The following is a 13,664-nucleotide window of genomic DNA, read 5'->3' as shown; positions in this document are numbered from 1 at the left end:
GTTCATTTCTCGTTTTTCTTAAAGATTTCCACTTTTTAGCACCCTTCATCGTAAACGACTACATGCGATACAATCAAATATACTGAACGACGACGTGTCGGTTGTAATTTGACCAGTTTCGCAATTGCTTTTAAAATTTTGTATTATGATAATATCATAATACAAAATCGTTCGTATATATCGTTAGAGATTAGTTGTGTTGAGATATTATCTCAACACAACTAATCTCTAACACCACGTACTTGTATTTTTACGTTTGATTAATAAAAAAAACATTTTTTGTTTTACTAACACTATCCTTTACTGATCAATTTAAATTATAAGTTGTAGTATTCTTTATTAATAAAACAACGAAAAATTTATTTTTCTAGGGAAATAATAATTACAAACTAAAATTAATAGGTATTTACAATAAATATAAGCCGTCTAACGGTTCACTTATGGGCATGGTACCCAAAATGCTGGCGATATTTCCCCTTTAAATTGCTAGTATTAGTTGAACTTCGTTTTATTTTAGTCCTGATTTTTGTTCTTAGATTTGAACTTAATATCTGTGGTGTAATCTTGTCTGTAGAGTAAATATTCTGTGTACTGTCTGACGTCTGTCTCTGATGTTTCTTTCTACCTACCTGGCCTACTACTGTAATTTTTAAAAACATAAAGTATCTACATACATTACCATTTCTTTCCTCACTTCATATGAGAATATATTGTTCGCTGTACCCTTAATATTTTTTTATGCAAACTCTGAATTTCTAACTAATTAGTCCCTCGTAAAAACAAATCAACAATACACGAAAATGTCTAATAACTTAAACCCACTTGAAGGGACTGCCCATTTACTGGATGAACTGGACAGTACGTTTAAATTATATTAATAATATCATTATAATAAACGCTTTACTAACAACCCTGTATGTAACATTTCATCTTATTTGTACTTAGTACTACCAAAGTGATTTTGGTAAACATAAAGTTTGTTTGACACAGGTTTCTTCAACGTCTCTCTGCATCAAAGGCCTCTCCAAATGTTTCATGATCTATCTCTTGCTTTAGTCTACAAAGTCATTTCTGCCACCTTTTTATGTTATTTGCATAGCTTTATTGTTGTTTCTACTCAATTTATTTTACCTTGTTTTCATAAAGAGAAACTTATGGTGTTGCTACGAGATGGAAGAACATTGATCGGTTACTTGCGGTGCGTGGACCAGTTTGCTAACTTAGTTCTACACAGAACTATAGAGAGGATACATGTTGGTCGGGAGTATGGTGATATACCACGAGGAATTTTCATTGTTCGAGGCGAAAATGTTGTGCTTTTGGGAGAAATTGTAAGTTTATTGCCTTTGTGTCAGCAAGCTTTAGTGCAGACTTCTTTTGTTTCCTTCTTTATGGCCCTTTGTTCTATAGTTTAGACCACATTAATTCCACCAACATCAGCATAGCAGAAAAGTCAATGTGTTTATTTTTCTCTTATGCTTTGTGTTACATATAAAACAATTTGAGGACACTGTTCCTCTATTTGATCTAAACACAAGAGAAAGAACACAAATGTAAGAGAGGGATACACACAGAATATAAATATTAATGGAACTATAACATAAATTACAGAAAGTAGGAATTTAAGTATCATAAAAATTAATCTAGTCACACAAACTTTATGTTATCTGAAAATATAGCTTGTTAGAACACTTAAAGTTTAAAACAAATCCAACGTTAAAATTTATACTAGCAGCTACCAATATTATTCAATTCTTGGTATTTTTATTTCCTGGTTCAAATACCTTCCTTTTTTGCCAACCTGTTTATTTTAGTAAGTATTTGTATATGAATGTATATTATTATTGTGGTAATTAGTTTTTGTAATTTATTGAGGAGCCTGACCTACCAACCATCTCACATTTTAATATGTTGTACATATAGCATAATTCCTTTAGTCTAGTGTTTAACCATGATGGGTTTTACCTTTGTGTTACAATGAGTATATTATCTATCCAGTGATACAGGAATTACTTTCTTTTAAATAGCTGGTTTATTAGCCATTTTCCATACAAAAGATATCAGGTGTAAGGGAGCTTGTACTCATCTTTATTGTTTTTATTTCAGGATAAAGACAAAGAAGACAATTTGCCCTTGACTGAAGTATCAGTAGATGACATACTAGATGCACAAAGAAGAGAACAAGATGCCAAAATAGAACAACAGAAATTATTATCGAAGGCCCTTAAAGATAGAGGTCTAAATTTATTAGCTGACTTAGGACATGATGATATGTTTTAATTGTTAAGTAAATACTTTAATATTAACCTATTGATATATCTTTTTTAAAATAAATAATTATGGTAAGGAAATAAAGATTTAAATTTTGGGTACAACTTTATCTCATGAACCTAACATTTGTTCACTTCGAACTTTCTTATTCAGTCATCATTTAAAACTAAAATCTGATTAGAAATACTCAAACTATTTCTGATGCCCCGAAAAATTCTGTTTCTGAACTCAGTATGGAAGTTAAAAAGACCTTAGCCCTACTACACAGCTTTAGCGGCGTTAATCCTACACTACTTTTTCACAATCCTTTTAGTATTTCCTATCTTTTTTAGTGTCATTCAGTGTAAAATTAGTTTTATGATCAAAAATTTCGTCTGTATTATATCTTTCGTAGCATTCGTATCTTCTTTGGCTAGTTGCTTGCGGATAACTGTTTCTGAACGTCAGGAACCGTTAATCGTTATGTTTTGACTTTTGACAATTGACATTTTAATTTAATTTGAAAAATGAAAACAAGAAGAATATGTTTTAAAGTTTTCCTAGTTCGTAAATAGAATTTAAAGAAAATATAAATAGTTTTTAAAATACATTATTATTTATTTTACCAAGTATCATAAATCAGGAACTAGCAATATGGATGGAAAATGAACAGTGCACGTTGTTAACTTTTTTTTAAAATTTTCGATATGACTTCCTCAGACTTAAAACTAATAGAAAAGTTAAGAAAAGAGAATTTGGAACAATTCTTTACATTAGTGCGAATGCATTTATCATTCGTTGTAGATATAAATACAGACGAGTGAGTAAAACAAATTTACTGATTAGCTGGCTTATTGTTTAGTGTAACTCTTAAAGTTAAAAGTGCGTAGACTTCATACAAGGGTCTTCTATTAGGGCCTATCCCACGTTATGTGGGGTCGGCACAGCAATACTTCTTCAAACTTGAAGATGGGCTTGTTGTTTTTGTTTGGCATATTATTTACGACTAATCGCCTGTCTGATTGCTACCCAGAAACTATAAGGGTGCGGCCCACAGCGAGTTTAGAACTCTGTTAGAGTAGAAGCTATTTCTGCCATTAGATCAGATCATATTAGAAGCAATATATTTAATGTCAGATGGTAGACAGAGAGCATTTAATGAGCCAAAGTGTATATACAAGCTCCAAAAACCTTAGTGCATGAAAGATTGGTTGTACATAAATCTCAAAATTAAATTGATACATTTAAAATTAGGTGTAGCCTTTACCACAAAAACAAAACACTATATTTATATCTGTCAATATAGTTTAGTTATTTATGTTCAACAGAATTGGCACTCAATGAAACCTTTACACACACTGAAGTATGCATGGTGATGCTAAGCTTGAAGATTAAGCATTTATATTTATATTGAATAGTTCCCTAATTTTCATAAGGTTTACTAATGTGTTCTAATTTTTAGCGTTGAGTGTTCAACCGACAAACCAAAGCAGTTCAGATGGAACTTTCATAAGAAAACCAAAACCCCAAGTTCAAATACTTGTCATAATGCTAATTATCCAAAGAAAAGCGAAGAGGCAAACTCAATTACTGATGATGGAGTACTTAGGCTTTATGAGTTGATTGAATTTCTGTCTCAACCTGAAAGTGAGTATAACAGTATTTTAATAATTTGTAAATATTTTAATAATAAAGATGAGTGTGTGTGTGTGTGTGTGATGAGTGCTTATATTATTCTAATTATATTTTTTAATCCTGTTGTTGAATTTATTAATTAATTCTGCATATACTATACATATTATTATATTTAATATTTCCTGCCAGTGTAGGTAAAACACTAGTGAAAATATTTTTATGAATTATTTTTACAAATTAATTGTATGCATACACTATGTATGCATCAAAAGTGGCATCTATGTGACTTGAATAAAGACATATTTGACTTTGACTTTAATTGTACAATAACATGCAAAAAACTTTACGCAATTTTTGAGTTTGATGTGTATCAATAGTAAAAGTTTCAGGGCTACACCTGCTGCTTACAGCAAGGTGGCAAGTTATTTGTAGCAGATTTGATAATTTTTTTTTTAAAATTCCAGATGTTACTCAAGAAGGCATTTTCCGCCGTACTGGCTCTTTGAGTCGACAGCAAGAGTTACGCCAATTACTTATCACTGGCTCAAACTTAGGTCTCACAGATGGGAAGTTCACCGTACATGATTGTGCCTCGGTTCTCAAAGGGTTCCTGGCGGAGTTGCCACAACCTTTGCTGATGGATCAGTATTATCAAACTTACTGCACTTTGGCAGGTTAGTTTTAAAACTGTATTATATTTTTTATAACCAAAATTACATTACAAAAGCAAACAAATTCAATGTATTCTTAGAAAACTGAATCTCAAAGTAAAACTAATATAAGCTCTTAATAAGCTCTCAAAAAATTTCAAGTGAAATATAATCAAATGAAATAAAAAACCTTTGAGAGTTTATAAATATTTCTCAAATTCAAAACTGCACAGTAGAAAAGTCAGCAATTAATTTATGCAAATAATTATTTGTATACTTATATGTTTCTTTTAAATGTATTGTAAATTTGTTAACACAGTTCTGACTTATTGGTTACAGGTATTGGGAAAATGTATTAAAAATGTTAATTAATTTATTTTGTAGCACAGTATCCTCCACATGCTGAGTCATCAGAAACAAAATTACTGACTGCTCTGCAGCTGCTGTTGTTGCTACTTGCACCATCGCACCGGAACTTTCTGGATCGTTTGCTTGGCTTACTGCGACTTGTAGCTGATAATGAACCAAGTAATCGCATGTCTCCCGACACGTTAGCAACCATGTTCACTCCGCATTTATTGTGCCCACGAAAGGTACGTTTTATCGTATCGAACATTCATGGCTAAGCACATTTTAATAGGTAACCATCTTGTGACTGGCATTTAAATTGTGTGCCTTTTCTTGTTTTCTTAAAATAACTTGGCAAAACTTAACTAGGCAACTTCCTGGAGGTCAGACGAGATTGCGACCAACAAAAAATTATATGAGATGTTGATACTCCTGATCTTGATAACCAACAGTGTTGTATACATGCTCCAATAGCAAATAACCTTCGTCCACGAAAAATAAATTGTTTGTTTATTTTTTCCTTATTTGTAGCACTGTTGCACAAAGCATCTATGCCGCATTCATTGGCTTAACTCAACAAGCTCTTGGACAGCATTTCTCAATGGGATCCATTGGGTGGGCAGCATTGTTCCATGAATTGTTGAGATACTCTGAGAATATTGAATAACCCCTATTTCAGTATTCGCAGAATACCACTACAGTACATATTCACGGTCAGAAATTGTTAGTCAGTCATAATCATGGTCACTCATAATCTTAATCATGGTCAGCCATAATCATGATCAGTGAATGTCAGTTATTTATTGATTCTTTATTTTCTATTTTACATATCTGTATTGTGTATGTTTGACAATGTATATTGTATAATGTTTAATGTCATCTTTGATTAATTTGTGTAATCCATAAATAAAGTAGTTCCAAATAAGTAAATATTTCCAGTTATCACCGGAAACTTTTCACGCGGACGCGATAGCCCTCTCGCCAGTGATAAGTTTCATGATCCGCCATGGCAAAGTATTGTTCGCCGCTCCAGAGCGGTTGGCGACCGACGCCGCCGCTTACTTCACAGTGCGAGAGAGAAAACGCGCCATGTCACCTGACGTTGATCTGGACGAGAGTATTACTGACAGGTAAGGTTCGTTTCTAAAATTAATTTACCTATGATTACACAGGTAAAGTTGTTAAAGAATTAACCAAGCAACAAATCAAGTAGATTTTTCGTAAAGTTTTAGTTGAAAGGATGCAGAGTAACATGTATAAGTAACATGTGTAAATGGCTAGTATAATAATAATTCACTATGCCATGACCACTCGGGCATAGTTGCGGTCACTTCTAGAGTTAATAATATTTATTTGAACACTTTGGCTCCTCAGGACTGCAGCGAACACAATATATACGTTTGTGGACCGGAGGCGCACGTGCGCGGAAAACGCACGCAATCCCACCGATACGGCGCTGGCGCAGTTATACGCGCACATTCAGGCGCTACCCGACTCTGCGCACAAGAGACGCCTTGTTAAGCACTTCAATCGACAGAACGGATATGGTAAGTCCGTCATTCATAATCACGTTCAGTTAACGGTGAATAGTATTCACGACAGTCATAGTCCATTGACGGCCGATCGGCGCAGTATCAGTGACACTGCTTTCTAAGTCCAAGGCCGTGGGTTCGAAAATCGATTACTGGAAAATGTTTGTGTGATGATCATTAAGGTTTTTTAGTGTCTGAGTGTTTATATACATATTATAACTATTATAAGTATTTTATTACTATATGTATATTATTCTTAAAAAAAATTTCTTCACTTATTTTAGTTGGATAGAAGCAGGCGTTACTTTTATAATAATCGTTAAGCCTCAACAATTATTCATTGTAAAGTCAACATCTTCTGAGGATGCTCCGGTCTCGGAGCGAAACGTGCGTAGAGAGTACGTTGCCGCAGATATGTTTGGTGTGGATTATAAGGATTGAAGAAATTATAAATTACACCATACAGATTCACCTGCTTTTCGCGGATTATAGCAAATTAAGCTTAATTTTTATAGTTATTTTAGTACTCATAACAAAAGCTACGCTTACTTTGGGGCTAGATGGCGAGGTATGTATTGACGTAATATATTTATTTACAGTCACGGTCAGTCATAATCATGGTCACTCATACTCTTTATCATGGTCAGCCATAATCATGTAAGCGAATGTCAGCTATTTATTTGTTCTTTATTTTCTTTTTTACATACCTAGATTGTGTATGTTGAAAATTGTATATTGTCATAGGAACTCCAATACAAATCCAGCGAACAGGAAAAGTAGCCGGCTCTCGAAGTTTCGGCGATTCAATCAAGAGGCACATCTTCAACAAAGGCCTACTGAATAAGACGCCAAAGAAGGGCTCCGGATCGTCGATCAATACAGTGGAAGAGGTGGGTTTTACTATATTACATGTTTTTATGATGTTTAATGTAATAATCCTTACTAATTAGAGTTAATCTCTACATACCAAGAACCAGATTTGGCTCACATGCCGATCTAACGGATGCGAGCTATATTTGTGCATGATCTCATAAAGATAGGTGCATTGTTTGAGCTGAACATATGTAAAAACGGAACAAACAAAAAAACAGATACACTTCCGCATTTACAATATTGGTATTGAAAACCATAATTTTTTCTTAACACTTAGTAGTTCTGAGATTTGAATAAACCTAGTTTGAAGTCGTAATAAGTTAGGTTTAAAACATCTTGACCTTTGCAAAATACAAATGGAATTTAGGAATTCGTTTTCTGAATTATTATGAGTAATATTTACATTAATAAATAAGTTCACACATTTTCACATTCACGTTCTGAATAAATGAATCAATAAACTACAACAATACACACATCGCCATCTAGCCCCAAAGTAAGCGTAGCTTGTGTTATGGGTACTAAGATGACTGATGAATATTTGAATATATAAACACCCAGACACTGAAAAACATTCATGTTCATCACACAAACATTTTCCAGTTGTGGGAATCGAACCCACGGCCTTAGGCTCAGAAAGTAGGGTCGCTGCCAACTGCGCCAATTGGCCGTCAAATTGTATGCATTTTTAATATTGATTACCCAATTCTATACATTGTAGCAAGCCATGCATGCCCTACTAACCACTGTTTGGCTTTATTACTTAATGTTTGTCTTCTGTTTATTTCCAAGGATTTTAATCTGAGATATCATTTATACCATATCTAATGATTGCAATCTTTGTCTATCTTTAACTTTCTGTTTCGAATCGCGTCGCTAACGCATGCCTTTTTCAGAAGTCCAAAGGGAAAAGATTCGCGGAAGATACCAAAGTTGACGTGTCCCATAAGAATATTGTATTAAAGAATTTGGCGAATAAAATAGTCAGCTCGGAATCATTGGACGATGATTATGATTCTGATTGTAGCCACGAGAGCACGTTATCCGAAGGTGCTCTAAACAAATCCAGGAAACGAAGTCCAAAATTCGTTTCGGAACCGAATTTGAGCGTGCTAGATTCGAATGATGAAACGCCCAAAAACACTAGAAAACGTTCTAGATTGTTCCGCTCGAAAATAATGACGCAGAATATTAACAAAAAGTACCAGAAGCGATCTACGGCTATACGTGGAACTCCGACGTCTTGCGTTTCCTGCATCGACGATCAGGATTCTGAAAACGAATCGTTTAGAGAGAAGAGTTTAGAGATTACACCAACGAAATCTAAGCCTTGCGCCGATGAAATAGAGTTCAAAATGCATTATTTGACAAGTACGCCAGGATTTTCCGAGGAAGCTTTTGAAGAGGATTGTAGCACGCCTTACACGATCAATTTTCGAAGGGCCTCGATGTCGCCCATAACGAAATCCACGCAGAAGTTATCCAAAGCGATGCAGGTTTGTATTTAATGGAGGTAGTTCAGTTGCACACAAATTCGCCAAATTGACAGTAGTAGAAATGATCTGTGCATCAGAAACATTGGACAACTTATAGACCTACTAGCTTCTGCCCGCGACTTCGTCTGCGTGGACTTTAGAATTGGGTCTAAAGTTTTCACGTTAACAATTTTTTATTTCTCAATTATAACCACGGGAAGTTTTGCGAGATCGGTATAGAAAGGATCGGTATTTTTGTAAGACCTTTTCCATAGTATAGGTGATATGCATACCAAATTAAAAAGCAGTCTGGCCGCGGCTTAGCTCGTAAAAAAAAATTCAATTTAAAGGTGTGTTTCAAATCTATTTGATGATTGAGTAACAAACATCCACACTTTCACATTTATAATATTATAGTTGGATAGAAGATAAACAGTTATTTATCAATTCAGGATAGGCTTGCGTGTGACTGCCAAACTACTTTGTTTTTCTGTTCAACTGAACTAGCTACTGTGTTTGCATGGTTTTGTTCATTTTGCTTATCATTTTTAACTCTTTGATACTTTGCATCATTGCGCATTCAAGCTTTATGTGTTCATTTTCTTTTACCTATTACTAGGTGATCTCCAGTACTGAAAAGGTTTTCCGGACAGGTCTTCTATTGAAGCTTCTGTTTTGGTTTGGTTAACCCCTTAAAAGTTATAGGGCTATAGGGTTATTAGACCTTTTTTTTTTAATTCCTTTTTTCCTCCGACATGGTGACCGGAGACTGTTTTAAGACGGTACTATAGTTGGCTTTTTTTCCGGTTTATTCTAAATCTATTGAAGGGTCATTAGACTCTACGTCAAGCATTTTCTTTTCATTGAGGTTAGTCAGTTTAGAAACGCCTCTGTCGTTATTGACGACCTCCATGGCGCAGCGTTGAGCGCCGTGGTTTTAAGTTCGAGGTCCCGGGTTCGATTCCCGGCAAGGACAATTTGGGAATTTATAATTTCTGAATCCATCTTAGACTGCATCATCACTTACCACCAGGTGAGATTGCAGTCATAGGTCCGTTCAAATATGACGTAAGCATAATTTATATATATACATATATATATAGATTATGCTTAGTTAGTTATAGTTAGTTAGTTTCGCCTGAGTAAGGAATTCGTTGCCGATGATTCTTCTGGCGCGACGATCTACCGAGTCTAAGGCTATAGTCTGGTACTTGACAGAGCCCTCCCACTTCAGTATTACATGCTGGTCCGGATTTGAGCCTGGTAAAGTGTAACAAGTTCTCCCGGCGTGAAATACCGCTTAACCTTTTTAAGGATAGCAAGTTTTTTTATTATTCATTATTTCTGGGAATTCCCAAAAATGCAAGCATAGACAATCTGTGACTGAGACATCGAGCTATGTAATAACATATCAAAGGGGTTAGATGCTCCCAAATTTTGCACCCGATTGTGAAGATGCCCAGTCCAGTGTTGAGCAAATATGTACAGATTTTACGCTTAGCGAAAAATAATGCTTCACAAAGATCTACTTCCTTCAGTACTGGGAAGGAAATGTTATCGAAGAATTATATATTTACTTGTTGAGTTAACGTGAAATGCTTTTCCAGGAATCAATAATGACTCCAAGGTCGCGTAAACCTTTGATCATAACGTCGGAACAGCGGGACATGCCTATGCCCGAAAGCGCCGAAACGAAAGACGTCTCAGCCAAATTGAATATTTACCAGTCCATATCCCCGAAAAACGACAGCGATTTCGTGTCCTCAGATGACGACATGATGTCGAGGTCGTCTTTTTCTTGTGAAAGGTGAGCTATAAATACCAACTTTTTTGGCGAAATATAGCAAATTAAGCTTAGTTTTCATATCATGACTTGTATCCAGGATTAAGTTAATTGTAACGCATGTAAAATAATGGTTTTACTAAAATTCTCTGATTTCCTTACAGATCAAGTAATTCAGGGAATGCATCCCTCCAATTAAAGGGCCGTGTAGACGTCCGGTCACACTCCGACATAAGTCCGCTCAGGTCAGAAATCACCCGGTTTGTCATAAGCCAAGACAAGAAATACAGTGCCGATGATCTAAACACAACATTATGCGGTATTGATGATATAAACTTACAACCAAATATAAAACAAACATGTACAATGACCAATATGGATGAAAGAACTAAATCTCTATCAGAGCCCTTTAAAGAATATCTTTTAAGTCGATCAGTATTAACAGCTACGCCAGTCGATTTGTCGATACTAAATAAATCGGATACGGCTGATAAAATATCGGATTCCCTCATGTACTGTCTAGATGGCAACGTACCGTCCGATTTGACGTCTTCAATCAGTAATTTGGTAGTCGATTCCACGAGTATATCGGAAGGTGTGCGGTCGCCTTTAAAGGATATAAAGTGTGTAAATATAGAAATAAGCCCTAATAGGAAGAGGTGTGCGATTTCCGCAAGTGTCAGTATGGATTGCAAAAAAATGAGCACTGAAAAAGAGAATGTGCCGAATTTCGAGTTGCGTGAAACTGATCTTTAGGTCCATATAATAAGGACCAAAATAGGATGATAAGTGCGTTGTCGACAATAGTAAGTTAACGTTCAAAGAGACTTCGAGTTTCGCGAAACTGGTCTTTAAGGTCTATGGAATAAAGTTGAAATAGAAAGAGCTGAGTAATTTCCATGTTTGATAGCAAGAAATAAAACTTTCGGTGAGAAATTAATCATTCCACTACCAACTGCCACTACTAACTCCAGCCATTTAAGTAGGCCACTTATGACATCTATATATTTATAAATAATCATCTTTCCGAAAAACTCGAAAGTAGTCGATTTCGATTTGAAATTTTTACACAGAGTTGCAATTCTCTATTAAGAGCTTAAAAGGGGATATTTTTAATAACCCTTTTCTTAGGTTATTTACTAAAAACCTAACCTATGAAACTTTTGTAACATGGATCACAAAAATCTAAAAAAAGTTAGAGATAAAATGGATCAGTCTTCTTTATGTTTTCTCCAAGCAAAAAGGTACTGCGAGGCCATAATAAATATATGATATATGATGCTTACTTATAAACCATATTCTACTGATGCACGAATGCCACTAGAATGTCGATGCTGATTTTGTGGAGTGTATGTTACTTTGTGATTCATTTGTTTTGGTCTTTGATCTCAGTTTTTTGTTAACGGTTTGACCATAATATAATGTTTTGTCTTCGCTGCTCGACTTGTAAGTAACGCCACCAGCTCGTTAAATAGTGCAAGCAGCGTTTCGTGAGTCAGTTCTATACATTCAATCGCCATTTGTTACTGTGTCATTAATCCAGCTAGTTAAGTCTGTAATGAGCCCTTTCGATGATGATAAACTTATCATCACTGTGTTAGAGTCGATATTACATTAACAGTGTTAATGTAATATTAACAGAGAACAATCTGTTTTGTTATATTTTTAAGTATCTGACTCCAGGTTACTCCGTAATCTGTCATTTATCGTCATTATTTTATTACTGAATAAACCTTTATTGAAGAAATCCTAAGTATTTTGTAAGTTCTTTATCAAATATGTTATATTTGTATACATTTTTGATTGATAGAAGTCAAAAGTGCCCTATAAAAATTGCTACAAAAAGTGCCTTTTGTACTCTTAGCGAGCGGAGCATTGTTAGATTTTTTGGTAAATAATGTTGTTTATAGACTGTGATCGTCTATTTTTCTTTTTTTTTTAGTTTTTCGACATTGCGAATCGCATAATATTTTTTTTTTATCGAATCCCTTATTAATATACGTGACAATAATTCGTCACTGGTGGACATATTGACCGTCTTTGGGGAAGATCACTGTCAATTAGTTCCGCCTAGTGGAACTCTGAAAGTGGTACTCTTCGTTTCTTTCCCATTTATAAGCAGTGGATGCATAACAATAAATAATGGAATAAAAAAACGATTCATGCATATTAATAAGTTTTTTATTTAAGACAAAGTGAAGCGGTGGTTAGGACCACTGCTTCCAGCACTTCTAACTTTTCGAAGTTATGTTTTAAATTAAAAATATCACTTGCTTCGGCGGAAAACATCGCGAAAGAACCTGCATGCCTGAGAGTTCTCCTTAATGTTCTCAAAGGCGTGTGGAGTCCACTACTGTGGGCTGGTGATATGATAAAGTGATACCCAGAGACCCATATCCCCAGACTGGTGACAGCCAACGAGTAAAAAACACAGCGCCCTCTACCTTATAAGTGATCTTCCCCATTGGTAAAGGCAATCCGGCTGCGATAACCAGAGAGATGTGGTTTGAGTCACGTTTGCTTACCAATTTTTGATATATTTATAAAGAATATAAACTTTTCATTTTATAGTTTGTACCTGTTCTCCTGGTACAGTTGTATTTACCGTGCAGTAAAATATTATATAATTTTTTAATTTTGTTATTATAGAAGTTAGTTGACTCCAATTCTATAGATGAGAAGATTTGACTGCCTCGACTTATCTAAAAGCATTGAAATGTGAACTTTATATCATGTGTCATAAAGTAAACTTTCAAAGTTGTTGTGCCTGTATTATTCGACGATTAGACTATACCGTTATACATTTCAAAACGTGTAACGTGTCTTGATATAAAGCTTATATTCCAATGAAAAATTTCATTTAAGTCGAGTTAATATGGTGCAATGTGTTCTAGATTTGCTCGCTCACAATTGAGGGGATCGTTTTCGAGGAGTTAACTCTGTATCTCTCAAAGCAAAATAGACTTAATGTCAATGTTTTTAGAGCAAATCCTTTACTTAACTTTAAGAATTGAAGGCAAATTTTAGCTTTAACACAATGAAAATAAGATCCATTTTATTCCGCTGTTCAAATATTTCCATACACGAAAATGACTCCTCGATCACGATCGAGCTATCT

The 13,664-nt window shown here is 34.8% G+C and overlaps 2 protein-coding genes across 2 annotated transcripts; both read left to right on the top strand.

The window, feature by feature from the left end:
• Positions 1 to 601: 601 nt before the first annotated feature.
• Positions 602 to 2,335, top strand: LOC120629854 (U6 snRNA-associated Sm-like protein LSm1). The gene is made up of 3 exons (XM_039898923.1): positions 602 to 858; positions 1,147 to 1,331; positions 2,107 to 2,335. Exons 1-3 carry the CDS (start codon positions 801 to 803, stop codon positions 2,278 to 2,280), a joined length of 417 nt encoding a protein of 138 aa, XP_039754857.1. The 5' UTR covers positions 602 to 800; the 3' UTR covers positions 2,281 to 2,335.
• A 460-nt stretch (positions 2,336 to 2,795) lies between these two features.
• LOC120630068 lies at positions 2,796 to 11,494 on the top strand. Its single transcript, XM_039899205.1, has 10 exons — positions 2,796 to 3,070; positions 3,713 to 3,897; positions 4,350 to 4,559; positions 4,920 to 5,128; positions 5,823 to 6,013; positions 6,258 to 6,430; positions 7,160 to 7,305; positions 8,185 to 8,784; positions 10,371 to 10,570; positions 10,711 to 11,494. Exons 1-10 carry the CDS (start codon positions 2,958 to 2,960, stop codon positions 11,300 to 11,302), a joined length of 2,619 nt encoding a protein of 872 aa, XP_039755139.1. The 5' UTR covers positions 2,796 to 2,957; the 3' UTR covers positions 11,303 to 11,494.
• The last annotated feature ends 2,170 nt before the right edge of the window (positions 11,495 to 13,664 follow it).

The sequence above is a fragment of the Pararge aegeria genome, chromosome 15 (assembly GCF_905163445.1).
Source record: "Pararge aegeria chromosome 15, ilParAegt1.1, whole genome shotgun sequence".
NCBI classification, from domain to species: Eukaryota; Metazoa; Arthropoda; class Insecta; order Lepidoptera; family Nymphalidae; genus Pararge; species Pararge aegeria.
Note: the sequence above shows the minus strand (reverse complement) of the source record. Positions and strands in the feature narration are given on the sequence as shown.

Excerpts from the sequence above, each read along its gene's own strand:
- LOC120629854 (XM_039898923.1), top strand. The coding sequence starts at position 801 with ATGTCTAATAACTTAAACCCACTTGAAGGGACTGCCCATTTACTGGAT. Across the intron at positions 859-1,146 it reads TTTACTGGATGAACTGGACA|AGAAACTTATGGTGTTGCTA; the intron begins GTACGTTTAAAT and ends GTTTTCATAAAG. Across the intron at positions 1,332-2,106 it reads TTGTGCTTTTGGGAGAAATT|GATAAAGACAAAGAAGACAA; the intron begins GTAAGTTTATTG and ends TTTTTATTTCAG.
- LOC120630068 (XM_039899205.1), top strand. The coding sequence starts at position 2,958 with ATGACTTCCTCAGACTTAAAACTAATAGAAAAGTTAAGAAAAGAGAAT. Across the intron at positions 8,785-10,370 it reads AGTTATCCAAAGCGATGCAG|GAATCAATAATGACTCCAAG; the intron begins GTTTGTATTTAA and ends ATGCTTTTCCAG. Across the intron at positions 10,571-10,710 it reads TCGTCTTTTTCTTGTGAAAG|ATCAAGTAATTCAGGGAATG; the intron begins GTGAGCTATAAA and ends ATTTCCTTACAG.